A 25989-nucleotide genomic window follows, 5' to 3' on the forward strand; every position below is an offset into this window, starting at 1 on the left:
GAGGGGTGATCTTATAGAAACATTTAAAATAATGAAAGGGATAGACAAGATAGAGGCAGAGAGGTTGTTTCCACTGGTCGGGGAGACTAGAACTAGGGGGCACAGCCTCAAAATACGGGGAAGCCACTTTAAAACCGAATTGAGAAGGAATTTCTTCTCCCAAAGGGTTGTGAATCTGTGGAATTCTCTGCCCAAAGAAGCAGTTGAGGCTAGCTCATTGAATGTATTCAAATCACAATAAGGGAATTAAGGGTTACGGGGAGCGGGCGGGTAAGTGGAGCTGAGTCCACGGCCAGATCAGCCATGATCTTATTGAATGGCGGAGCAGGCTCGAGGGGCTAGATGGCCTACTCCTGTTCCTAATTCTTATGTTCTTATGTTCTTATGTTCTATGTCGCTGATCATACGCTGAGCATGTGACGAGGTGGTTTCCACACCGAAACAGAAGTATTTGTCACACTGATTGCCCAAAGTACTCGAGCACACAATGAGGTGAAAAAGACCTGAACTGGTTACTCGGCGAATTTCACAGGGAGTGATTATCTGCACGCCCTTCTGCGCATGCGCGCAATAGACTCCACCCCTTTTTAGCTTGCGCGTTTGATCCGGTTGCGCATGCGCAGCACGATATACGAGGGAGCCGTAAGTGGTTTCGAACCACGTTGCGGAACCTGGAGCTGCCGCTCGAGCCTGAATTCATTTTAAAAACACTTTTAAAATGAATTCAGCACATTGATCGGCAGAAGGGCTGAATCATCAGCTTTAACGAGGCAGTACAACGCTTACCCGTATATACTCGCGTATCCTACGATCTCACGTATCATGCGACCCCCCAAATTTAGGTTACAATTTAGGTCTTCAAAAGTCGCATGATACGCGAGTATATACGGTAAATTAATAAATCCAGACTGTTGTAATTCATTGCAATGGTTTATTCATGTAACGAGGAAGCGGTTAGAAAGGGTATTTGTGCATGGTAATTTTACTCTCAACATTTAATTCTTTTATCAGTTATTCATTTAAGTGGCCTCAACTGTACATTGATTTCATTTGTACAGGGCTAACTGTGGCAGAAAACATGAGCACAAACTGTGCTCGGCAGTCCGGCAATGACCACCTTTGCAGAACTTTGAATGTGTGATATTCTGCAATAGTGCAGGGACAAAGTCATCCAAAGAAAACCTGGACAATGGCCACTTGGGACATTCTTACTGACTGCATTACCTATACTGAAATGCCCTCAAACAAACCAATATGTTCAAAATGGACTGGCCATTATGTTTTTCATGGTAACAGGCAAGTGGCAGGAGAACGGATGAAATTGGTAATCGTCATTTATTAATGAGTAAAAATAATTCAAATTCAAGGCAGGAATATTTAAGCAGCAAGATCCAGCACTGGCTAATGAGCCGCTGGTGCTTCAGGGTGAACTCCTTACCATTAAAACTCAAGAAGCACTGCACTCCCTGCGGTCTGATGTTATTGCAGGATTCAGGCAGGCAAGGCAGCTGCTCAGTCTTTATATTTGTTCCTGGGATGTGTGCGTCGCTGGCAAGGCCGGCATTTATTGCCCATCCCTAATTGCCCCTTGAGAAGGTGGTGGTGAGCCGCCTTCTTGAACCGCTGCAGTCCGTGTGGTGAAGGTGCTCCCACAGTGCTGTTAGGGAGGGAGTTCCAGGATTGTGACCTAGCGACGATGAAGGAACGGCCGATACAAATCCCTGACCCAGTTTCCCAGACGTGCACTGTCCTGGGACATTGAAAAGATTTGAGACTTCAACAGAACTATCTAATCCATGATATCCTGCAGATCTACAGGCTCGATCAAATTAAGGACTTAGTGCCAAAATCACATTAAATTAGTCCTACATGCCACAGTACAGAAATACCCTCCAGCGATATAAAGGTAAGTGTGTTGTTCTATTAATTACCCTAATTGTTTTAAAACCTGCTTTGTCAAAGGTATGAATTTCTTCAGTAAGCATGCAAGTGCTCCATTACTGCCAGATAAACAAGGTCCCAGAGATTTTTTCAATATTAACACATATGCTAGGACAAAGGGACATGGATTCAACAGATGAGAAAGGGGAATGCACAGTTTGACAGAGTTGCTTCACACACAGGGTGGTAATTATGTGCAACAGCCACACAGGACAGAAACAGAGGCGGAGCAGGTGAGAAATTTCACAAAGAGAATGGATAACCTCTCGGCATTAAGGGTGATTGAAGGCTTGAAGAAATAAAGTGTGTAGGAATCCCAATCACCATTTTCTAAAATGAAGGGTTAGTCCTTGGTCCCGGCAAAACAATTCAAAAGTACCCACACATTCCAGCTTTCCCAGTTCAAAGATGAAACGCTCACATTCCAGCGTTCCCGGATCCATGGAGATGAACCCTCACATCCCGGAGTTGCCAGTGCTGGATCTGAATGAGACCTCGCCACATGATGGAATAATGAACGGAATAGTTTGAGCCAAAGACTGTAAGGTTACAGTGCAAGTACAAAGGGATAATGTACATACAAGCTAGCTGAGACAAGACAATACCCACAGACACAACTCAGCAAGGCCTTCCCAGAGGAACCAGTGCGACAGCAGCCAACCGACTGAAATATTCATGTGATGAATAGCCAGTGACATGTTGAATACTTAGTGGGCTTAATCTTCCTGAACCATACTGCACACAACTGCACTCCAGTGTGACCGGCATGGGTTTGCTTAACTGAATACAATTTAAACTGGGTTATGCAAGAGGCAATCTAGTTTGATATCTTGTCGATGTTCGATATAAACGGTGGTTTTCAACCCCATTTCCCGATGTGATAGTGTAGAAAAAGGGAAAAGGTTCGTGTAACTCTTTTAATTAATATTCCTGGCGTAATTTACAGACTTACCGTTTATTAATCTTACATTACTTTCAAAAGGCGTTTGACCAGTCCCACATAATAGACTTGTTAGCAAAATTAAAGCCCACAGGATTGAAAGGACAGTGGCAGTGTGGGTACAACATTGGCTGAGGGACAGAAAGCAGAGAGTAGTGGTGAATGGTTGTTTGCCGACTGTAGGGAACTGTGCAGTGGTGTTCCCAAGGGGTCAATATTAGGATGACTGCTATTTTTGATATATATTAATGACCTGTACTTGAGTATACAGGGCATCATTTCAAAGTTTACAGATGACATGAAACTCGGAAATGTAGTAAATAGCAAGGAGGATGGCGACAGATTTCCAGAGGACTAACAAAAGCAAAATACTGCGGATGCTGGAAATCTGAAATAAAAACAGAAAATGGACTGGAGAGTAGCTAATGTAACACCACTGTTTAAAAAAGGAGGGAGAAAACAGGGAATTATAGCCTGACATCGGTAGTGGGGAAAATGTCGGAATCAATTATTAAAGATGAAATAACAGTACATTTGGAAAGCAGTGACAGGATCGGTCCAAGTCAGCATGGATTTATGAAAGGGAAATCATGCTTGACAAATCTTCTGGAATTTTTTGCGGATGTAACTAGTAGAGTGGACAAGGGAGAACCAGTGGATGTAGTGTATTTGGACTTTCAAAAGGCTTTTGACAAGGTCCCACACAAGAGATTGGTGTGCAAAATCAAAGCACATGGTATTGGGGGTAATGTACTGACATGTATAGAGAACTGGTTGGCAGACAGGAAGCAGAGAATCGGGATAAATGGGTCCTTTTCAGAATGGCAGGTAGTGACGAGTGGAGTGCCGCAGGGCTCAGTGCTGGGACCCCAGCTCTTTATAATATACATTAATGATTTAGAAGAAAGAATTGAGTGCAATATCTCCAAGTTTGCAGATGACAGTAAGCTGGGTGGCGGTGTGAGCTGTGAGGAGGACTCTAAAAGGCTGCAGGGTGACTTGGACAGGTTAGGTGAGTGGGCAAATGCATGGCAGATGCAGTATAATGTGGATAAATGTGAGGTTATCCACTTTGGGGGGGGGGAAAACATGAAGGCAGAATATTATCTGAATGGCGGCAGATTAGGAAAAGGGGAGGTGCAACGAGACCTGGTTGTCATGGTACATCAGTCATTGAAAGTTGGCATGCAGGTACGGCAGGTGGTGAAGAAGGCAAATGGTATGTTGGCCTTCATAGCTAGGGGATTTGAGTATAGGAGCAGGAAAGTCTTACTGCAGTTGTACAGGGCCTTGGTGAGGCCTCACCTGGAATATTGTGTTCAGTTTTGGTCTCCTAATCTAAGGAAGGACGTTCTTGTTATTGAGGGAGTGCAGCGAAGGTTCACCAGACTGATTCCCGGGATGGCAGGACTGACATATGAGGAGAGACTGGATCAATTGGGCCTGTATACATTTGAGTTTAGAAGAATGAGAGGGGATCTCATAGAAACTTATAAGATTCTGACGGGACTGGACAGGACAGGTTAGATGCAGGAAGAATGTTCCCGATGTTGGGGAAGTCCAGAACCAGGGGACACAGTCTAAGGATAAGGGGTAAGCCATTTAGGACTGAGATGGAGAAACTTCTTCACTCAGAGATTTGTTAACCTGTGGAATTCTCTACCACAGAGAGTTGCTGATGCCAGTTCATTGGATATATTCAAGAGGGAGTTAGATATGGCCCTTACGGCTAAAGGGGTCAAGGGGTATGGAGAGAAAGCAGGAAAGGGGTACTGAGGTGAATGATCAGCCATGATCTTATTGAATGGTGGTGCAGGCTCGAAGGGCCGAATGGCCTGCTCCTGCATCTATTTTCTATGTTTCTATGTTTATCAGAACTGGAAAAGGCTAGATATAACAGGTTTTAAGTACAGAGGCAGGGAAAGGAAAGGGGAGGAAAGAACAATAGGGAAGGTCTGTGACAGAGTGGAAGGTAGGAGAGGTTAAATGACAAAAGAGATGATGGTGCAAGGCAAATGGAGATGGTAATGGGACATGAAGAAACAGAAGCTGAGTTTAGAGGAATGTAAATGGGAATGGCAGAATCATCAACAGCTCACATCCGAAACAAAATGGGGGCAGACGTCATCATCTGAAATTTCTTAATTTATTAGTCCGGAAGGTTGTAAAGTGAATAATCGAAAAGTGAGGTGCTGTTACTCAAGCTTCATTGGAACAATGTAGGAGGTGGAGGTAAGGGAGATCAGAGTAGGAGGTGGAGGTAAGGGAGATCAGAGTGGGAGTGGGAGTGGGAGTGGGAGTGGGAGTGGGAGTGGGAGTGGGAGTGGGAGTGGGAGTGGGAGTGGGAGTGGGAGTGGGGAATTAAAGTGACAGGCTCGAGGAACAGCACATCATCATCAGAGGACAGAGCAAGTAGGAGACCGGAAATTTAGTGATGTACGTTTTGTATGTGATTTCTAATAAATACAATGAGGACGAATTGATCATTGCACTCACTAGTAAATTTATGTGCAATGTGTTTAACATGTATTTGTAGGTGGATGTCGTCATCATCATCAGAGGCAGTCCCTCGAATCGATGGATTATTTTAACGTGGGGTGACCGTTGCACACCAGCCACCACACGGGCTTGACAGAGCGAGGTCTGGGTCCAGTGGCGAGGGTTAACCAGGACGACTGGAGACCAGCTCTGCTGCACGGACCTAGTGCGCACACATATCGCAGTGTGGGCTGGGCCCATGCTGCCGCTGGGCCGTGCTGCCCCTGGGCCCTCGCCTCTTCTGGGTCTCGAACTCTCACCTCTCCTGGACCCCGATCACGTTGCTCCCCGCTCCGTCCCCTCGACCTCCCCGCTCCCTCCCCCCGACCTCCCCGTTCCCTTCCCCGACCTCCCCGCACCCTCGCCCCTCCATCCCCGCTCCCTCGCCCCGACGCTCCCTCCCCCCTCGCCCCTCCATCCCCGCGACGCTCCCTCCCCCCTCCCTCCGACCTCCCCGCTCCCTCCCCCCGACCTCGCCGCTCCCTCCCTCCCTCCGACCTCGCCGCTCCCTCCCCCCTCCCTCCCTCCGACGCTCCCTCGCCCCGACCTCCCCGCTCCCTCCCCCCTCCCTCGCCCCGACGCTCCCTCCCCCCTCCCTCGCCCCGACGCTCCCTCCCCCCGACCTCCCCCTCCCTCGCCCCGACCTCCCCGCTCCCTCTCCCCTCCCTCCCCCCGCTCCCTCCCCCCGACCTCCCCGTTCCCTTCCCCCGACCTCCCCGCTCCCTCGCCCCTCCATCGCCCCGACGCTCACTCCCCCCTCGCCTCTCCATTCCCGCGACGCTCCCTCCCCCCTCCCTCCGACCTCCCCGCTCCCTCCCCCCGACGCTCCCTCCCCGCTCCCTCCCCCCGCCCTCGCCGCTCTCTCCCCCCTCCCACCCCCCGACCTCCCCGCTCCCTCTCCGCTCCCTCGCCCCTCCCTCGCCCCGACGCTCCCTCCCCCCTCGCCCCTCCATTCCCGCGACGCTCCCTCCCCCCTCCCTCCGACCTCCCCCCGACGCTCCCTCTCCGCTCCCTCCCCCCGACCTCGCCGCTCCCTCCCTCCCTCCGACCTCGCCGCTCCCTCCCCCCTCCCTCCCTCCGACGCTCCCTCCCCCCTCCCCGCGATTCTCCCTCACCCCGACCTCCCCGCTCCCTCCCCCCTCCCTCCCTCGCCCCGACCTCCCCACTCCCTCCGACCTCCCCCCTCCCTCGCCCCGACCTCCCCCCCGCCGCTCTCTCCCCCCTCCCACCCCCCGACGCTCCCTCCCCCAGACCTCCCCGCTCCCTCCCCCCCGACCTCCCCGCTCCCTCCCCTCCCCGCTCCCTCCCCCCTCCCTCGCTCCGACCTCCCCGCTCCCTCTCCCCTCCCCCCGACCTCGCCGCTCCCTCCCCCTCCCTCCCCGCGACGCTCCCTCGCCCCGACCTCCCCGCTCCCTCCCCCCTCCCTCGCTCCGACCTCCCCGCTCCCTCCCCCCTCCCTCGCTCCGACCTCCCCGCTCCCTCTCCCCTCCCCCCGACCTCGCCGCTCCCTCCCCCTCCCTCCCCGCGACGCTCCCTCGCCCCGACCTCCCCGCTCCCTCCCCCCCTCCCTCGCCCCGACCTCCCCGCTCCCTCCCCCCTCCCTCGCCCCGACCTCCCCGCTCCTCCTGCTGTACCTGCCCGAGTTGTGTCTTGTAGTGGTCCCGCCATCACCACGCTCTTTTAAGGCCCCGACCTGCTTCTGGTGTTCCTCACAGGTCGGGGCCACACCGGTGGATGTGGTACACTGACAGTATTAGTGGCCCGTGTTAGTTTTTGCACACCATGCATGAAGTGGTAATGGGCAAGTGCACATTAGTTGAGAAACCCCTCGGCTAAGGGCCATTTACAGAAATATAATAAATGTTAGAGATTTCTTTTCACATGTAAAGCTCACCTTGGGGAGAACGAAATAACTTCTGTTAAGTTAGTTTCAATTACAAGTTGTTACTCAATGTAGCACCAAAAATATTACAACTTTATCTCTGGCTATCAATGTCCAGAGCTGTGAGCACACAAAGTCATTAAGCTCACATCTAATAGCATGATAAACTTGCAGATTATGACAGCTTTTCAACTTATGGCCTGAATTCTGTGAAGCAATTTGAAGAATCATTTTACAATTTGTTGCTGTATATTAAGCCACAGTGCGACAACGTCACCCGATCAAAGACTTACTACGCTCGAGGATAGCTTCAGAGCTACAGGGGATGGAATTCTTTACTTCCACTAACAGAATTTTAAAGTCACACTTCTGAAAGAGCCGATAGGCACTGCACATAACCAAATGCAATGAAATGGCCACAGGCTTTGAATAATCCCCATTAATATCATTCAAACACATTCATGCATGTTGTGCTTTTGTGAACAAACACACACTGTATAAAGAACATTTAATGGGAAAATTGTGATTTAAATGTTGGTCATTACCCATTCATTGGCTTTGCAATACCATCATCAGAGGTAGTCCCTCGAAATCAAGGAAAACTTGCTTCTACTCTAAAAGTGAGTTCTTAAGTGGCTGAACAGTCCAATGCGGGAATTACAGTCCCTGTCACAGGTGGGGCAGACAGTGGTTGAGGGAAGGGGAGGGTGGGACAGACAGTGGTTGAGGGAAGGGGAGGGTGGGGCAGACAGTGGTTGAGGGAAGGGGAGGGTGGGGCAGACAGTGGTTGAGGGAAGGGGAGGGTGGGACAGACAGTGGTTGAGGGAAGGGGAGGGTGGGGCAGACAGTGGTTGAGGGAAGGGGAGGGTGGGACAGACAGTGGTTGAGGGAAGGGGAGGGTGGGACAGATTTGCCGCACGCTCCTTCCGCTGCCTGCGCTTGCTTTCTGCATGTTCTCGGCGACGAGACTCGAGGTGCTCAGCACCCTCCCGGATGTACTTCCTCCACTTAGGGCGGTCTTTGGCCAGGGACTCCCAGATGTCAGTGGGGATGTTGCACTTTATCAGGGAGGCTTTGAGGGTGTCCTTGTAACGTTTCCTCTGCCCACCTGGGGCTCGCTTGCTGTCTAAGAGTTCCGAGTAGAGCGCTTGCTTTGGGAGTCTTGTGACGGGCATGCGGACAATGTGGCCTGCCCAGCGGAGCTGATCGAGTGTGGTCAGTGCTTCGATGCTGGGGATGTTGGCCTGAGCGAGAACACTTGACGTTGGTGCTTCTGTCCTCCCAGGGGATTTGCAGGATCTTGCGGAGGCAGCACTGGTGATACTTCTCCAGCGCTTTGAGATGTCTGCTGTATATGGTCCACGTCTCTGAGCCATATAGGACCCAGTAAAGAAAGCCCTATCCAGCCAGCGCCTCATTGCCAACATGGTGACCCTCAACAACCCCGACACAGTCTGCCCTCAAGGCCTCCATAACCAGCACCTGCAAAGAGACACTCGGTCATTCAACCACGAAACACCAAGACTGGTTTGACGAGAATGACCAGGAGATCCATTGCAATACAGAACAATAGTCAAGGTATGTGGAAATTTTTTGCATCTAATAAGTGTTCCTAACCATGTACCATTAAAATGAAAAATAACCCTGTCCCACACGTAGGAACTTGCTCACTTATATCACCACAATCACAATTGGTATTCACTCTTTGAAAACCAGAATTGGAACATAGCATCGGAAAGATTATCTCAGTTCATCTGGGTCAACAACACAGGACACATTTCACTGCCTTTATTCCTCACTTAACTTTCTTGCCAAGTGCCCGTTCAACTCCTCCTCAAAATTACTGATGTGAATAATCTTAATCCACTCCTGGGACCAGCGTTTCCAACATTCCCTGCCCTCGGTGTTAGTGTGATATCTGATTGGCTTATTCACCTTCCCTCTTTGGAGCATCAGCCAATGCTCCGTTTTTCAGGACCACAGTGAATAGTATCTCATGGGTTAACTTGTTGAGAGATTCCTGAATGTCACAAAAAAATCCGCTGGAACCCCTGCCTCCTCCAGCATCCAGCGCCTCTTTTGGAGTTCAGATTTTATGGTTCGTTTCTTGGTCACGGTGAGGAGAGGATCTCCCACTTTAACACAGCCTTGTATCTGCACAATGGATGTAGACTAGCTCCTGACACTAAATACACCACCACTGGATGTGATTCCACAGGATCCCGTTTTGTTGAGCATTTGCTGAGAGCCAGCAGCAACTTACATTTGTTGTTTTTTTCACTGACACACAGCAGGTGTGCCAAGGTTCACATTGCGGAGAATGCATTGTTCCTCAGTGATAAACCTCTCAGTGCGGAGAATGCATTGTCCCTCACTGATTAAACCTCAGTGTGACGATGAGGAGAGTGGGTCCTCACTGATTAAACCTCAGTGTGACGATGGGGAGTGGGACCTCACTGATTAAACCTCAGTGTGACGATGAGGAGAGTGGGACCTCACTGATTAAACCTCAGTGTGACGATGGAGAGTGGGACCTCACTGATTAAACCTCAGTGTGACGATGGGGAGAGTGGGACCTCACTGATTAAACCTCAGTGTGACGATGGGGAGTGGGACCTCACTGATTAAACCTCAGTGTGACGATGGAGAGAGTGGGTCCTCACTGATTAAACCTCAGTGTGACGATGGGGAGTGGGACCTCACTGATTAAACCTCAGTGTGACGATGGGGAGAGTGGGACCTCACTGATTAAACCTCAGTGTGACGATGGGGAGAGTGGGACCTCACTGATTAAACCTCAGTGTGACGATGGAGAGAGTGGGACCTCACTGATTAAACCTCAGTGTGACGATGGGGAGAGTGGGTCCTCACTGATAAACCTCAGTGTGACGATGGGGAGTGGGTCCTCACTGATTAAACCTCAGTGTGACGATGGAGAGAGTGGGACCTCACTGATTAAACCTCAGTGTGACGATGGAGAGAGTGGGACCTCACTGATTAAACCTCAGTGTGACGATGGGGAGTGGGTCCTCACTGATTAAACCTCAGTGTGACGATGGAGAGAGTGGGACCTCACTGATTAAACCTCAGTGTGACGATGGGGAGAGTGGGACCTCACTGATTAAACCTCAGTGTGACGATGGGGAGTGGGACCTCACTGATTAAACCTCAGTGTGACGATGGGGAGAGTGGGTCCTCACTGATAAACCTCAGTGTGACGATGGGGAGAGTGGGACCTCACTGATTAAACCTCAGTGTGACGATGGGGAGTGGGACCTCACTGATTAAACCTCAGTGTGACGATGGGGAGTGGGACCTCACTGATTAAACCTCAGTGTGACGATGGGGAGAGTGGATCCTCACTGATTAAACCTCAGTGTGACGATGGAGAGTGGGGCCTCACTGATTAAACCTCAGTGTGACGATGGGGAGAGTGGGACCTCACTGATTAAACCTCAGTGTGACGATGGGGAGTGGGACCTCACTGATTAAACCTCAGTGTGACGATGGGGAGAGTGGGACCTCACTGATTAAACCTCAGTGTGACGATGGGGAGAGTGGGACCTCACTGATTAAACCTCAGTGTGACGATGGGGAGTGGGACCTCACTGATTAAACCTCAGTGTGACGATGGGGTGAGTGGGGCCTCACTGATTAAACCTCAGTGTGACGATGGGGAGTGGGACCTCACTGATTAAACCTCAGTGTGACGATGGGGAGAGTGGGGCCTCACTGATTAAACCTCAGTGTGACGATGGGGAGTGGGACCTCACTGATTAAACCTCAGTGTGACGATGGGGAGAGTGGGACCTCACTGATTAAACCTCAGTGTGACGATGGAGAGAGTGGGTCCTCACTGATTAAACCTCAGTGTGACGATGGAGAGAGTGGGTCCTCACTGATTAAACCTCAGTGTGACGATGGAGAGAGTGGGACCTCACTGATTAAACCTCAGTGTGACGATGGGGAGTGGGACCTCACTGATTAAACCTCAGTGTGACGATGGGGAGAGTGGGACCTCACTGATTAAACCTCAGTGTGACGATGGAGAGAGTGGGACCTCACTGATTAAACCTCAGTGTGACGATGGGGAGTGGGACCTCACTGATTAAACCTCAGTGTGACGATGGGGAGAGTGGCCTCACTGATTAAACCTCAGTGTGACGATGGGGAGTGGGACCTCACTGATTAAACCTCAGTGTGACGATGGGGAGTGGGACCTCACTGATAAACCTCAGTGTGACGATGGGGAGAGTGGGTCCTCACTGATTAAACCTCAGTGTGACGATGGAGAGTGGGACCTCACTGATTAAACCTCAGTGTGACGATGGGGAGAGTGGGTCCTCACTGATTAAACCTCAGTGTGACGATGGGGAGAGTGGGACCTCACTGATTAAACCTCAGTGTGACGATGGAGAGTGGGACCTCACTGATTAAACCTCAGTGTGACGATGGGGAGAGTGGATCCTCACTGATTAAACCTCAGTGTGACGATGGGGAGAGTGGGTCCTCACTGATTAAACCTCAGTGTGACGATGGGGAGAGTGGGACCTCACTGATTAAACCTCAGTGTGACGATGGGGAGTGGATCCTCACTGATTAAACCTCAGTGTGACGATGGGGGGAGTGGGACCTCACTGATTAAACCTCAGTGTGACGATGAGGAGAGTGGGACCTCACTGATTAAACCTCAGTGCGACGATGGGGAGAGTGGGACCTCACTGATTAAACCTCAGTGTGACGATGGAGAGTGGGACCTCACTGATTAAACCTCAGTGTGACGATGGGGAGAGTGGATCCTCACTGATTAAACCTCAGTGTGACGATGGGGAGTGGGACCTCACTGATTAAACCTCAGTGTGACGATGGGGAGAGTGGGTCCTCACTGATTAAACCTCAGTGTGACGATGGAGAGTGGGACGTCACTGATTAAACCTCAGTGTGACGATGGGGAGAGTGGGACCTCACTGATTAAACCTCAGTGTGACGATGGGGAGAGTGGGACCTCACTGATTAAACCTCAGTGTGACGATGGAGAGTGGGACCTCACTGATTAAACCTCAGTGTGACGATGGGGAGTGGGACCTCACTGATTAAACCTCAGTGTGACGATGGGGAGTGGGACCTCACTGATTAAACCTCAGTGTGACGATGGGGAGTGGGTCCTCACTGATTAAACCTCAGTGTGACGATGGAGAGAGTGGCCTCACTGATTAAACCTCAGTGTGACGATGGGGAGAGTGGGTCCTCACTGATTAAACCTCAGTGTGACGATGGGGAGAGTGGGACCTCACTGATTAAACCTCAGTGTGACGATGGAGAGTGAGTCCTCACTGATTAAACCTCAGTGTGACGATGGGGAGAGTGGGTCCTCACTGATTAAACCTCAGTGTGACGATGGGGAGTGGGACCTCACTGATTAAACCTCAGTGTGACGATGGGGAGTGGGACCTCACTGATTAAACCTCAGTGTGACGATGGGGAGTGGGACCTCACTGATTAAACCTCAGTGTGACGATGGAGAGTGGGACCTCACTGATTAAACCTCAGTGTGACGATGGGGAGAGTGGGTCCTCGCTGATTAAAGGCCGCAGATACTACAAGGTTGAGCCTTCTCAGGCCCCACTATGATAGGGCCTCTAATCAACAACAAACACAACAGTGAATCATGGCTGAGGATCTTGATGTTCTGTAAGACCTTACATCCCTCTCTGTATTCCAACTAAATTCTGTTTTGCCCAGAACAGTACTACACAGTATCTTGGAGAACAGAGGTTCCAATAGGCTCGGGTCCTTCTGATGCCAATGTCCAGCCTGGTCAGCTAACATCAACAGTAGGACTTGGATCTGAATGAGATTCAGTGACTGTTTCCGTTCTGGTAAAGAGATAACCCACACCCCCGCTGCCTTTTCTATTTCCCACAGCAGCGAGCATGGTGTTGTCGGAGTGAAACAATGCCGTGCTGAATCTTGGCTGCTCTTGTCTCTGTCTCTTGTGCTGTGGGTCCATATCTGTGGGTTGAGACTGCCATTTCAAGTAAGATCCATGCAGCCAGCAGACTGTATGACCTTGATCCCATGAACTAGGGATCGATTTGAACCCAACCCCATCACCCCACTCCACACACGATCAGCTCCGTTGGGCGAGCCACATTGTTTGCATGCCTGACACAAGACTCCCAAAGCAAGCGCTCTACTCGGAACTCTTACATGGCATGCGAGACCCAGGTGGGCAGAGGAAACGTTACAAGGACACCCTCAAAGTGCAACATCCCCACCGACACCTGGGAGTCCCTGGCCCAAGACCATTCCCCCCCCCCCCGCCTTGCCCCGCACTCTGACCCCTCTGCCCCCATCCTCCATCCATTCCCCCCCAACTCCAACCCCTCCCCCACCCAGACCCTCCCATGTCCTGCATCCAGACCCCCTCCCCGCTCCCCACCCAGAACATGGTTGGATGCTGGTTGCTCATTGTTGTGACAACGCAATTGGAGGTGCTCATTGTTGGTTGGGTTGCTTTCTTCCACTGGCCTGCAGCGGTTGCTCTGATTGGTCGAGGTGATTCCATGGTGCTGAAATCCAGCGCACTCACACGTCTCACACAACATGTCAGCAGATCACCAATAAGCAGTATTCCAAGTGAAGAACTCACTGGCAAACACCTCACACTCTGCTTTTCTTTTTAACCAACAAAAATGCAATTAATCACATTTGGATTGCCAAGTAGCCACAAGTGGCGAATATATTGGACAGCACTGTTCAAGCTCACCTAGCCTCAGTCACTTTGGTTGTTCTAATAACCCGGTGAAACCTGCCATGACGCTGTGTAAATCAGGGCGTAGTGGAGTTGGTAATTTAGGCAAAACTTCTGAAAAATATGGTTGCGTTTGAAGTCAGGCTTGCGATAGTGATGGGGAGGAATACTACAGGAACTCTCAATTTCAGGAAGGTGAATCTTGAGAGGATGCAGAGAGGGAGCTGGACTGAGATATTTGTTACAAGGGAGGAGTCTGCAGGAATAATGAAAACATGTCATGAATACATTGCAGAAAACCCAAGGTAACCATGAAGCATAAGGAGCAAAGTGCAGCAGAGAAAGGGCCAAGCTGCTCGGGGCAACAAGTTATCCTCCACAGATGAGTGAAAACGGTCAGTATAATAAGGGTGTGGAAATTTACAAACTGATTCGGAGCTAAAATAGAAACCACAATAAAGACTATGAAGAAGATAAAGCACAATGTGACAGAGCTTTGCAGATATATACGCTAAGAATTTAGGAACCAAAGCGTGGCGGGAAAGTGAGTGATCGAGTGAGACAATTCGGCAGCAAACCACCACATTCAGGGCACCTCGGGAGGGGCAATAAGGGGCGGCCTTGCCTGCGATGTCCACATCCCGAGAATGAATTATCCGCCATGGCTGTGCCACTGAATGTGAAGGATACACCATGCCACACACCACTGCCTATCCCCCAGTGAGCAGCACAACAAGCCATTCTGTGAGCAACCTGCAATCGAGTTAAGCTTACCTGTACATTGCTGGATGCTAACCACGTGTTTGATCAAACCAAACTGCACATGTATAGACACAAGAACCTTCTCCCTTGGCTCTTGGGCTTTTCCGATTGTTCTGTCCCATGTTCATTGTTCTGACCTACCTTGCTGACGTTCTGTCTGTATGAAGTTCTTGAATTTTGACGGATCAATCGCCTGCCTACCTTTCAAAGCACCGGTTCTACAAGAACTTTCAGAATTATTTAGAAGGCAGCCTGACTTTTCTGTTGAAATGAATTGAGAAACCCTCCTTTATAAAAAATCTCTGTGGTGGAACATTACTGATCTATTAGCTTTGATAAAATAAGGATTCCACAGGGCATCATTTGAATTTGAATGCATTTTTAAACCTGTGCAGAGGCACAATATAAATTGTGAATGAGCAAATCCTCGCTCCTGTCAGCCCACATCCTCCACTGGAAGTAAAGTCACAGCACGGGAATGTCCAACCACATCGTTCTGGATTTGTCCCTCTGCACTTTGGTTCAACATCCACTGATGGTCCAGAATCAGAGTGTCACCTCACCTGTAGGAGGGCACGAACCTGCTGGCACTCAGGCCGTGTGTTGGATATGTTGACATGTAATTAGCAAGGTGGTAACAGTTACATCCACATAGACAGAAAAGCACGGAAAGGTTATCCGCTTTCACTGCCAGCACTTGCCATTTTACAGAAGCTCTTTACCCAGGTTGTAGTCTCAGATCAGCCATAGTTAGTGCAGCAGGTGGGCTCGACAGAGCACGAGCACGTCTACAACCCTTAGATACAAAGGGCAATTTCAGCAGCAGAAATGTACTTTCCCCTCCCCCCGCTACACCGCCATCCCCCCCCCCTCAGTACCACCCCTCCCCCCCCCTCAGTACCACCCCTCCCCCTCAGTACCACCCCTCCCCCCCCCCTCAGTACCACCCCTCCCCCTCAGTACCACCCCTCCCCCTCCCCTCAGTACCACCCCTCCCCCCCCCCCCTCAGTACCACCGCTCCACCCCCTCAGTACCACCCCTCCCCCTCCCCTCAGTACCACCCCTCCCCCCCCCTCAGTACCACCCCTCCCCCCCCCTCAGTACCACCCCTCCCCCCCCTCAGTACCACCCCTCCCCCCCCTCAGTACCACCCCTCCCCCGCTACACCACCATTCCCCCCACCTCAGTACCACCCCTCCCCCCCCCCTCAGTACCACCCCTCCCCCCCCTCAGTACCACCCCTCCCCCCCCTCAGTACCACCCCTCCCCCTCAGTACCACCCCTCCCCCCCTCAGTACCACCCCCCCAGTACCATCCCTCCCCCTCAGTACCACCCCTCCCCCCCCCTCAGTACCACCCCTCTCCCCCCCCCCTCAGTACCACCCCCCCCCCTAGTACCATCCCTCCCCCTCAGTACCACCCCTCCCCCCCCTCAGTACCACCCCTCTCCCCCCCCCTCAGTACCACCCCTCCCCCGCTACACCACCCCTCCCCCCCCTCAGTACCACCCCTCCCCCTCAGTACCACCCCTCCCCCCCTACCACCCCTCCCCCCCCCCTCAGTACCACCCCTCCCCCCCTACCACCCCTCCCCCCCCTCAGTACCACCCCTCCCCCCCCCTCAGTACCACCCCTCCCCCCCCTCAGTACCACCCCTCCCCCCCTCAGTACCACCCCTCCCCCCCCCTCAGTACCACCCCTCCCCCCCCCTCAGTACCACCCCTCCCCCCCCCTCAGTACCACCCCTCCCCCCCCCCTCAGTACCACCCCACCCCCAGTACCACCCCTCCCCCCCCCTCAGCCCTCAGTACCACCCCTCCCCCCCCCTCAGTACCACCCCTCCCCCCCTCAGTACCACCCCTCCCCCCCCCCTCAGTACCACCCCACCCCCAGTACCACCCCTCCCCCCCCCTCAGCCCTCAGTACCATCCCTCCCCCCACCCCTCAGTACCATGCCCCCTCCCCCCCCCTCAGTACCACCCTTCCCCCCACCCCCAGTACCATCCCTCCCCCCCCCTCAGTACCACGCCCCCTCCCCCCCCCCTCAGTACCACCCTTCCCCCCACCCCCAGTACCACCCCTCCCCCCCCCTCAGTACCACCCCTCCCCCCCCCTCAGTACCACCCCTCCCCCCCCCTCAGCCCTCAGTACCATCCCTCCCCCCACCCCTCAGTACCACGCCCCCTCCCCCCCCCTCAGTACCACCCTTCCCCCCACCCCCAGTACCACCCCTCCCCCCCCCCCTCAGTACCACCCCTCCCCCCCCCCCTCAGTACCACCCCTCCCCCCCCCCCCCTCAGTACCACCCCTCCCCCGCAGCGTCGCAGTTTAGCTCCACCCTTGCCTTTCTGCCTTCACCTCTTCCGCTGGTTTGTGCCTTTTGGCCTTTTTATCCGGTCTTGTCCTCCTGGCCGTCCCCACTGCTTGGGTTGTCGGTGAGGGAACTGGATGAGGCCTGTGACAGCAGACAGCTGTGGGCTCTCTGCAACACTCAGTGGGGAGGAAGCTAACATTGGGGGAAGAGTTCAATCACAGTCTGGTACCTGCTCCAACACCCCGGCACATTCTGGTTTCAATGAGCTTGGCAGACAAGTGGCTGACAAGGCCAATTAAGATACCAACTCCTATTTTATCTTTTACTTAAATAATATGATAAAAATCAAATCTTAAATACAGCTCGACAGCTTTACCAGAGGCACACAAGTGCAGCAATTGTAATATTATCAGGAAAGTGATGCTCCTTGGGATATCATGGATCAAAAAAAATTAGGAATTAAATATCATCAACCTCTTAAAATTCCACATAAAGGTAGTGACTGGCATATTAAGAGCAATTTGTTGAAATGGTGCAACACTGGAAGTTTACATCGAAGTTGATCATCGCAGCTTTGGTCCAATCACAATAAATGTTACAATGATGATTCAGCTATCTTGGAGCTGGAATTTTTATTCTGATGTCCGTTTTTGGAGTGTGCCAACACCCAAACTCAGGGTGGGGCTATGAGCGTCGCCTGCTGGGGCCGCGATGTCTCTGCCTGGGGCCGCGAGTCTCTCCCCCTGGGGCCGTGAGCGTCTCTCCCCCTGGGGACGCGATGTCTCCCCCTGGGGCCGTGAGCGTCTCTCCCCCTGGGGACGCGATGTCTCCCCCTGGGGCCGCGAGAGTCTCTCCCCCTGGGGCCGCGATGTCTCCGCCTGGGGCCGCGAGAGTCTCTCCCCCTGGGGCCGCGAGAGTCTCTCCCCCTGGGGCCGCGAGAGTCTCTCCCCCTGGGGCCGCGAGAGTCTCTCCCCCTGGGGTCGCGAGAGTCTCTCCCCCTGGGGCCGCGAGAGTCTCTCCCCCTGGGGCCGCGAGCGTCTCTCCCCCTGGGGCCGCGAGCGTCTCTCCCCCTGGGGCCGCGAGCGTCTCTCCCCCTGGGGCCGCGAGCGTCTCTCCCCCTGGGGCCGCGAGAGTCTCTCCCCCTGGGGCCGCGAGAGTCTCTCCCCCTGGGGACGCGAGCGTCTCTCCCCCGGGGACGCGATGTCTCCCCCTGGGGCCGTGAGCGTCTCTCCCCCTGGGGACGCGATGTCTCCCCCTGGGGCCGCGAGAGTCTCTCCCCCTGGGGCCGCGAGAGTCTCTCCCCCTGGGGCCGCGATGTCTCCGCCTGGGGCCGCGAGAGTCTCTCCCCCTGGGGCCGCGAGAGTCTCTCCCCCTGGGGCCGCGAGAGTCTCTCCCCCTGGGGCCGCGAGAGTCTCTCCCCCTGGGGCCGCGAGAGTCTCTCCCCCTGGGGCCGCGAGCGTGTCTCCCCCTGGGGCCGCGAGCGTCTCTCCCCCTGGGGCCGCGAGCGTCTCTCCCCCTGGGGCCGCGAGCGTCTCTCCCCCTGGGGCCGCGAGCGTCTCTCCCCCTGGGGCCGCGAGCGTCTCTCTCCCTGGGGCCGCGAGAGTCTCTCCCCCTGGGGACGCGAGCGTCTCTCCCCCGGGGTAGAGATGTCTCCCCCTGGGGCCGCGAGAGTCTCTCCCCCTGGGGCCGCGATGTCTCCCCCTGGGGCCGTGAGCGTCTCTCCCCCTGGGGACGCGATGTCTCCCCCTGGGGCCGCGAGAGTCTCTCCCCCTGGGGCCGCGATGTCTCCCCCTGGGGCCGCGAGCGTCTCTCCCCCTGGGGCCGCGAGCGTCTCTCCCCCTGGGGCCGCGAGCGTCTCTCCCCCTGGGGCCGCGATGTCTCCCCCTGGGGCCGCGATGTCTCCCCCTGGGGCCGCGAGCGTCTCTCCCCCTGGGGCCGCGAGAGTCTCGCTTTCTCTTAACCCTTTGTGTGAAGAACTGTTTTCTGGTTTCATTTTTATTCAGCTTACCTTGAACTCTGAGTCATGTCTGTGTGCTGTATTCCCCATTACAGGGCACAGATGTCCCTTAGTCAATTCATTATTTTAAACACCTCATTCAGGTCACCCAACATCCTCATCTCAAGGGAATCCAGGTACCATCCTGACTGTCCTGTCCTAGCTTATTTACAATTGGGACTGTCAAATTGAAGTCACATCTTAACAAAACAGGTGACACAATTAGTTACGTTAAGATCGCAAGAACCCATTGGACTCGCAACCTAAACTGTCAGAAACAATGACTCGCATTTTCTTGATCGAAGGTAAAAATAAAACTTAAGCTCTCAGTGATAAAAAAACTTCACGAAGTGCTCAAACAGCGATATCATAAACCACAATGTCCTTCCATCTCAATCTGTCCCCAAAGGATGCAACTTGTGCCAACACAGCCTTTCGACTAAAGCGCTCATATTGCTCGATGGTCAAAGTCAACGCAGCTGTGATCAGCCAATAAACACAGCTAAAGTACAGTATCACTTTCTCCACACAGAGACAGAACATAGGGCCCAAGTTTCCACACGTGCCTAGAACGGCGCAGTCCCGACCTGGACGCCCGTTTTTCGCGCCACAAAGTGCGCCTAAAAAAATCCTCGGTATTCTCCACCTACCTGCAGGTCCTCTGGCCCTCGGCGCAGTCAGCACGAGCTGTGGGGGGGGCGGAGCCAGGTCCCTGCGCTGAAAACAGTGCCGGGACCTCTGCACATGCGCGCTACAGTGGGCACGCAAGTGCAGTAGCTCCAGGCGCCGAACTGTGTGGGAGGGGCCCGAAGTACGCAGCCCCTAGCCCTGGCCCAATGGCCTCACTGGGGCTGTGTGAATAAGGCTCCTCCCACGGCCAGCTCCTGCCCCCCCCCCCCCGACCAGACCCGACACCCGCTCCCCGCCCCCCTCCCCCCCTGACTCCGGACCAGACCCCCCCCCCCTCGCCTCCGGACCAGACCCGACCCGACACCCGCGGCCCCCCCCGACTGACCCGACCCGACCCGCGCTCCTGTTCCCGCTCCCCACCCCCCCGATCCCGCTCCCACCCCCCCGACCCGACCCGCGCTCCTGTTCCCGCTCCCCGCCCCCCCGACTCGACCCGACCTCCTGTTCCCGCTCCCCACCCCCCCGACCTGACCCGACCCGACCTCCTGTTCCCGCTCCCCCCCCCCCCGACTCGACCCGCACTCCTGTTCCTGCTCCCCGCCCCCACCCGCGCTCCTGTTCCTGCTCCCCGCCCCCCCGACTGGACCCAACCCGACCCGACTCCCGCTCCCGGACTGGATCCGACCTGACCTCCCTCCCCCACTCTCTCTCTCCCTCCTCTCTCTCCCCCCCTCTCCCTCTCTCTCTCTCTCTCTCCCCCGACCCGAACCGAACCTCCCCTCCCCTCCCCGACCTACCTGTAAATCTGGTGCTGGGGACGGGCCCTGCCCGAAGTCTCGGGCCGGCCCGTTCAGTCTTCGGTCCCGAATGGCCTGCCTGAAGCACTTTCACACAGGTAGGAAGATGGTTTATTTAATCTTTTCTTTGCTTATAAATGTTTATTCAGGTTGGATTTATTTGTATAATATTTGTAGAAGTATAAATAAGGATTGATTATAGAATTTAATGACTTCCCTTCCCCCCCACCTCGTTCTGGACGCCTAATTTGTAACCTGCGCCTGATTTTTTAATGTGTAGAACAGGTTTTTTCAGTTCTACAAAATCTTCAGAATTTGGAGTACGTTTTCACTGTGGAAACTTTCAAATCAGGCGTCAGTGGCCGGACACGCCCCCTTTTGAAGAAAACATTCTGTTCCAAAGTAGAACTGTTCTACCTGACTAGAACTGCAGAAAAAAAAATGTGGAGAATTGCGATTTCTAAGATAGTACGTTCTCCACCAGTTGCTCCTAAAAATCAGGCGCAAATCATGTGGAAACTTGGGCCCATAGTGTCTAAAAACCGAAGCTGACATTTGGACCAAGTGTCTTTCACTCATTCTTGGTCAGAGTAACGAGTACGGCAGCTCCATCTAGTGGCTTTATCTAGAACTGATATCAAACTCGTTGGACTGAAGCATCATTTTAACTGATTTAAATCAATAAATATCTGAAATAAAAACAGAATATTGCAGACAGAACAGCAGGCCGATCTACACCTGAAGTGAGAAGGACAGTTTAACATTGAAAGGCAGACCCCAGGTCAGAAAGGTCCACAATCTGGAGAAACTCAGCACTGAACCATTTAAACTGATTCACCTCAAACTACATGTTTAATAAGCAGACAAGTATTTCTTTAAGGTTCACGAACGATCCATTTCCTTACAAAGTGTCAGTAATCACTTCTACATCCATTGCAGAAAGGTAACTGTTCCATTTCGCAGAGTTACTAGATTTGTTTACTGTTAGCCATTGTAAGTAGCAACGTTTAATCAACGCATTGCGTTCATACCTCTGAAATATGCGTCATTAGATAAGTACTTAAAGCGTGAACAACTTTACTGGGGTACATACAGGTATGTAGGCACTCTGTGACTGTGGTGGCATCAATCAAATATCCATTGCAGAGTCGACACGTGATGTGAGCATTAATGTCCCACAGCTTGATCTTCCGAGTCAGCATCTTTGAACCCTAGAAAAAAAACAAAAAGTTGCTCAAATAAAAGTAGTGTTACAGCTGACGAGGACCAGCAGGGTATCATGTTCAACACAAGTGAGCAAAACTGCAAATGGCCAAATCACAAAATTATAAAGTCTGTCCCATGCGAACTAAACTTGTTTTGAATATAAATTCCACATTAGCAAATAGTGAAAGTTATTCTCAGCATGAAGAGCCGCTACCCAGAAACACAGGCTGGAGGCTTTATCTGGCCCTTTTTAAAGTTTGTATGCACCATTCAGCTCTGCTTTGCGTTCAACAAACAGTAATTGCAATAAATGACAATCGCACTGTGACAAGCTGTGGACATGTAAGCTGAAGAGCTACAATTATTTGAGCAAAATTCTAACAATACACTTTACAAGAGAAAGAACTTGCATTTCTATAGTGCATGACAACCTCAGGACATCTCAAAGCACCTTACAGCTAATGAGATACTTTTGAAGTGAAGGAATGAGATTATGGCCGGGTAATCGGTCTATTAGCGATGATGGTCGAGGGAGAAATATTGGCTTAGGACACTGGGAGACGAGAACTATCTTGGCACACAGACCAATATCGGGACTGTTCACAGAGGGCAGTCTAACGTGCGGTGCACTGAAAATAAAAGTGCTTACTTTGCCAGGGCGTTGCTTAAACTTGCCAGTAATTCAGGCACAATGTTAGTGCCCGAGTCCCTGAAAGCTTATTCCCTATCGACACTAAAGCATCAATGCCAAATCCACCTGGAAACAGCACAGCAATCGTTAACTCTCAGCCTCAGGAGAAATAGAGTGCATAGTAACCGTCTATTATAACCCAATGCTCCACCTAAACCTATCGTGTTACTTGTGTGAGGGTGTGAAGGGGCAGGTCAGCTGAGCTGGCCTGGATTGCCAGTTTAGAGGAATGAAACAAGGCATGAGATAACAAAAGACACACACAATGGCTCATCGATTAGTGAGGGAGGAGGTTCGGAACCCGAGGGGTAGTGGGGATGGATTTATATGCTTGCGTTTATTTCCAACACCGGATTTCTGATTGGGCATGTCTTGTCCTCCAAAAGGACCAATCAGTTTCTCTGGAATGTCTAATTAGATCCTACCTGCCTAAGTAATCAATTACTTTGCAAAATGTCATTCGAGCCATTGACTGCCAAGTTCCAGACAGAACAGAGCTCACATGGAACAGACGGGAGTCACCCTCGTGCGTTAAGTCTTTCTCCACCACCCTCCTACGTTTCTGATCCTTTCCCTCCCCAACAAGTTCCTGACTCTACCCCCACCCCCCCCAAGTTACTGACCTTCTCCCCCTGCCCAAGAGCCTGACCAACGCCACCCCCCCCCCACACCACTGAGTCCCTAAAACCTCCCACAACGCCCCCCCGCACACCACCGAGTCCCTAAAACCACCCCCCCGCATCACCGAGTCCCTAAAACCACCCCCCCCGCATCACCGAGTCCCTAAAACCACCCCCCCCGCACACCACCGAGTCCCTAAAACCACCCCCCCCCGCACACCACCGAGTCCCTAAAATTACCCCCCCCGCACCGAGTCCCTAAAACCACCCCCCCGCACCACCGAGTCCCTAAAACCACCCCCCCCGCACCACCGAGTCCCTAAAACCACCCCCCTCCCACACCACCGAGTCCCTAAAACCACCCCCCCCCGCACCACCGAGTCCCTAAAACCACCCCCCCCGCACCACCGAGTCCCTAAAACCACCCCCCCGCACCACCGAGTCCCTAAAACCACCCCCCCTCCCACACCACCGAGTCCCTAAAACCACCCCCCCCACACCACCGAGTCCCTAAAACCACCCCCCCCCCCCACACCACCGAGTCCCTAAAACCACACCCCCCCCGCACCACCGAGTCCCTAAAACCTCCCACAACGCCCCCCCCCCACACCACCGAGTCCCTAAAACCACCCCCCCCCGCACCACCGAGTCCCTAAAACCACCCCCCCCCACACCACCGAGTCCCTAAAACCACCCCCCCCGCACCACCGAGTCCCTAAAACCACCCCCCCCCGCACCACCGAGTCCCTAAAACCACCCCCCCCACACCACCGAGTCCCTAAAACCACCCCCCCCACACCACCGAGTCCCTAAAACCACCCCCCCCTCACCCCGAAGTTTCTGATCTCCGCTCTCCCCCTACCCTCCGAAGTTTCTGACCTTCCCCCTGCACAAGTTCCCGACCTACTCCCACAATCCCACAAGTTTCTAACCTCCTCTCTCCATCACTGCTGCCTTCGGGTTCCTGACTCTTCCCTCAATAATCGATAAGCCAGAGTGTGTGGGTCACGGATTGTTAACAGACCTCCTTCTACCATCCTCTGCCATCCTTTCTATCTCCCCTTCCAATCCTCCCTCTCTTCCTCCCCCCCACCGGATCCCCTGGAGACACAAATAAAAATTAAAAACCCAGGCTAATTTGGGAAAAAAGATCTGGGAAATTCCTCCCCGACCCATCTAGGCGATGGAAACGTGTCCAGAAGTTAGGTGAAGCCATTGTTCATTTGCGTTGCTCCCTGTGCTACCAGACAAACAGCCACTAAACACACTGCTTCCCCAAGGGGGCACAAGAGAGAACCTTGTAAACTGAGCAGTAAACCTGCTGCTCTGGAGTCACAACTTATCTTTTGATTACAGCCAGTAGAGGCCCCACTGCTCACACACAACCCAGGACCTGAAGTGCAGTTTCTGGCGGTTACTGAAGCTCAGACATGACAGTAGTTTGGCAAACACAATAGCAAATTTACAGTCAATACATCAATGACTGACTCCAAGAAAAAATACTGCACACTTACTGAAAGTGAAGAGGTCGCTCACCATGGTAGTATGCCTTAAGCTGCATTTACACTACGCAAGCTGCTTTTTGACAGATTTTCCCAGCTGGCTGGCCGGAGTGAATGCCAGTGTTTGGATTGCAGCTAACTGACCGAGTCCCAAGCACGGTCCTGCAGCTTCACCCATTCCACAGGAGTACAGAAACTACAAGGCCTGGAGGGCAAGATAGGAGGGTGGCAATTTTACGACGGGATGTTAAACCTGTCTGCTCGCTCAGGTGGACATAAAAGATCTACCGTGGTGCAACCGTATCTGGAATACTGTGCCCAATTTTGGCCCCCTTATATGCTGGGTATATTAAAACCACCAGATCAGACCTTGTGTGGCTGTTCATTAACAGTAGCCACTCAGGGAACGTGAGCTTTTGATGCTGGAAAAACCAAGACTGCAAAGAGATGTGGCTCAGGTCTTCGAAATGATGACAGCCCATTTGAGCTGGATAGGGAAAGGAGGACGTGGAGGTATTCGTACAAAATAAGAAAGTAGGATGAGGTTAGACACCAGCAAGTACTTCTTTCTGCAGAAAGTAGTCCATCTGTGGAATAAGTTGCCAGATGTGCAGACATGGATTTGCTGCAGGCCATCAAAGGGGGCAGGTTTGTGCGAGTGAAGACTGTCATTATCCTACTGTTGGTACTATAACAAGGTGTGCCACCAGAGGGCACTGCTGTGGGAGACCTGTAGGTTACCTGTACAGGTGTGCCAGGCCTAGTATAAAAGGCAGGCCACCAGGTGTGATCCTCACTCTGGAGTTAACAAATAAAGGACTACGGTCACTACAGTTCAAGTACAACACATCGCCTCGTGGAGTCATTATTAGAGCATCCAAGGACACAACTGGCGACGAGATTACGGACTTTCACGCAAAAATGGCTACCCTTAGTACGTTGCAGCAGTTCGCCGATGGTGATGATTGGGACGCATTTGTGGAGAGGCGTGACCATTTCTTCACAGCAAAAGGCCTGGCAGGAGACGGCCCGGCCACACTGGCTGATAAGCGCAGAGCCCACCGTTTATGGCCTCGTCAGGTACTTGCTGGTGTGGAAATTTACTTTTAAAGTTACATTTTCTGTTAAATGTACCCTTTTGTAATAAAACAAAATGGAGTCTCAGTTCTCCCAGAAGCCCCTGCAGCAGACAGCCTGTTTGTGCATAAACACATGAACCTTGACTGATAGCAGACTCATTTAGAAAAGCAGAAGCCATCAGTGTGAGCGAGGGAACCTCCCTGTCTTGTTAGAACTATACTCCCTGCTGAATAACTGTCGCTGTGCTAAATCTTAGATGTATTAGATAAAGGCTGTATAGATAAGTAGGAAATTAAAACAAGAAACCGTGTTAATTAAGTGATTGAAGAACTCATT

The 25989-nt window shown here is 52.7% G+C and overlaps 1 protein-coding gene across 2 annotated transcripts in view; it reads right to left on the reverse strand.

Annotated features, from left to right (window-relative positions):
* The window catches only part of LOC139251219 (polycomb group RING finger protein 3), a 93100-nt gene that overhangs the window by 63011 nt on the left and 4100 nt on the right, over positions 1-25989 (reverse strand). For both annotated transcript variants that reach the window (XM_070873191.1, XM_070873185.1), the window contains exon 2: positions 21648-21765. In XM_070873191.1, the coding sequence (XP_070729292.1) occupies positions 21648-21756 (109 nt within the window). In that variant the 5' untranslated portion in view covers positions 21757-21765. The remainder of the gene's footprint in view (positions 1-21647; positions 21766-25989) is intronic.

This window comes from Pristiophorus japonicus, chromosome 2, assembly GCF_044704955.1.
Source record: "Pristiophorus japonicus isolate sPriJap1 chromosome 2, sPriJap1.hap1, whole genome shotgun sequence".
Classification (NCBI taxonomy): domain Eukaryota; kingdom Metazoa; phylum Chordata; class Chondrichthyes; family Pristiophoridae; genus Pristiophorus; species Pristiophorus japonicus.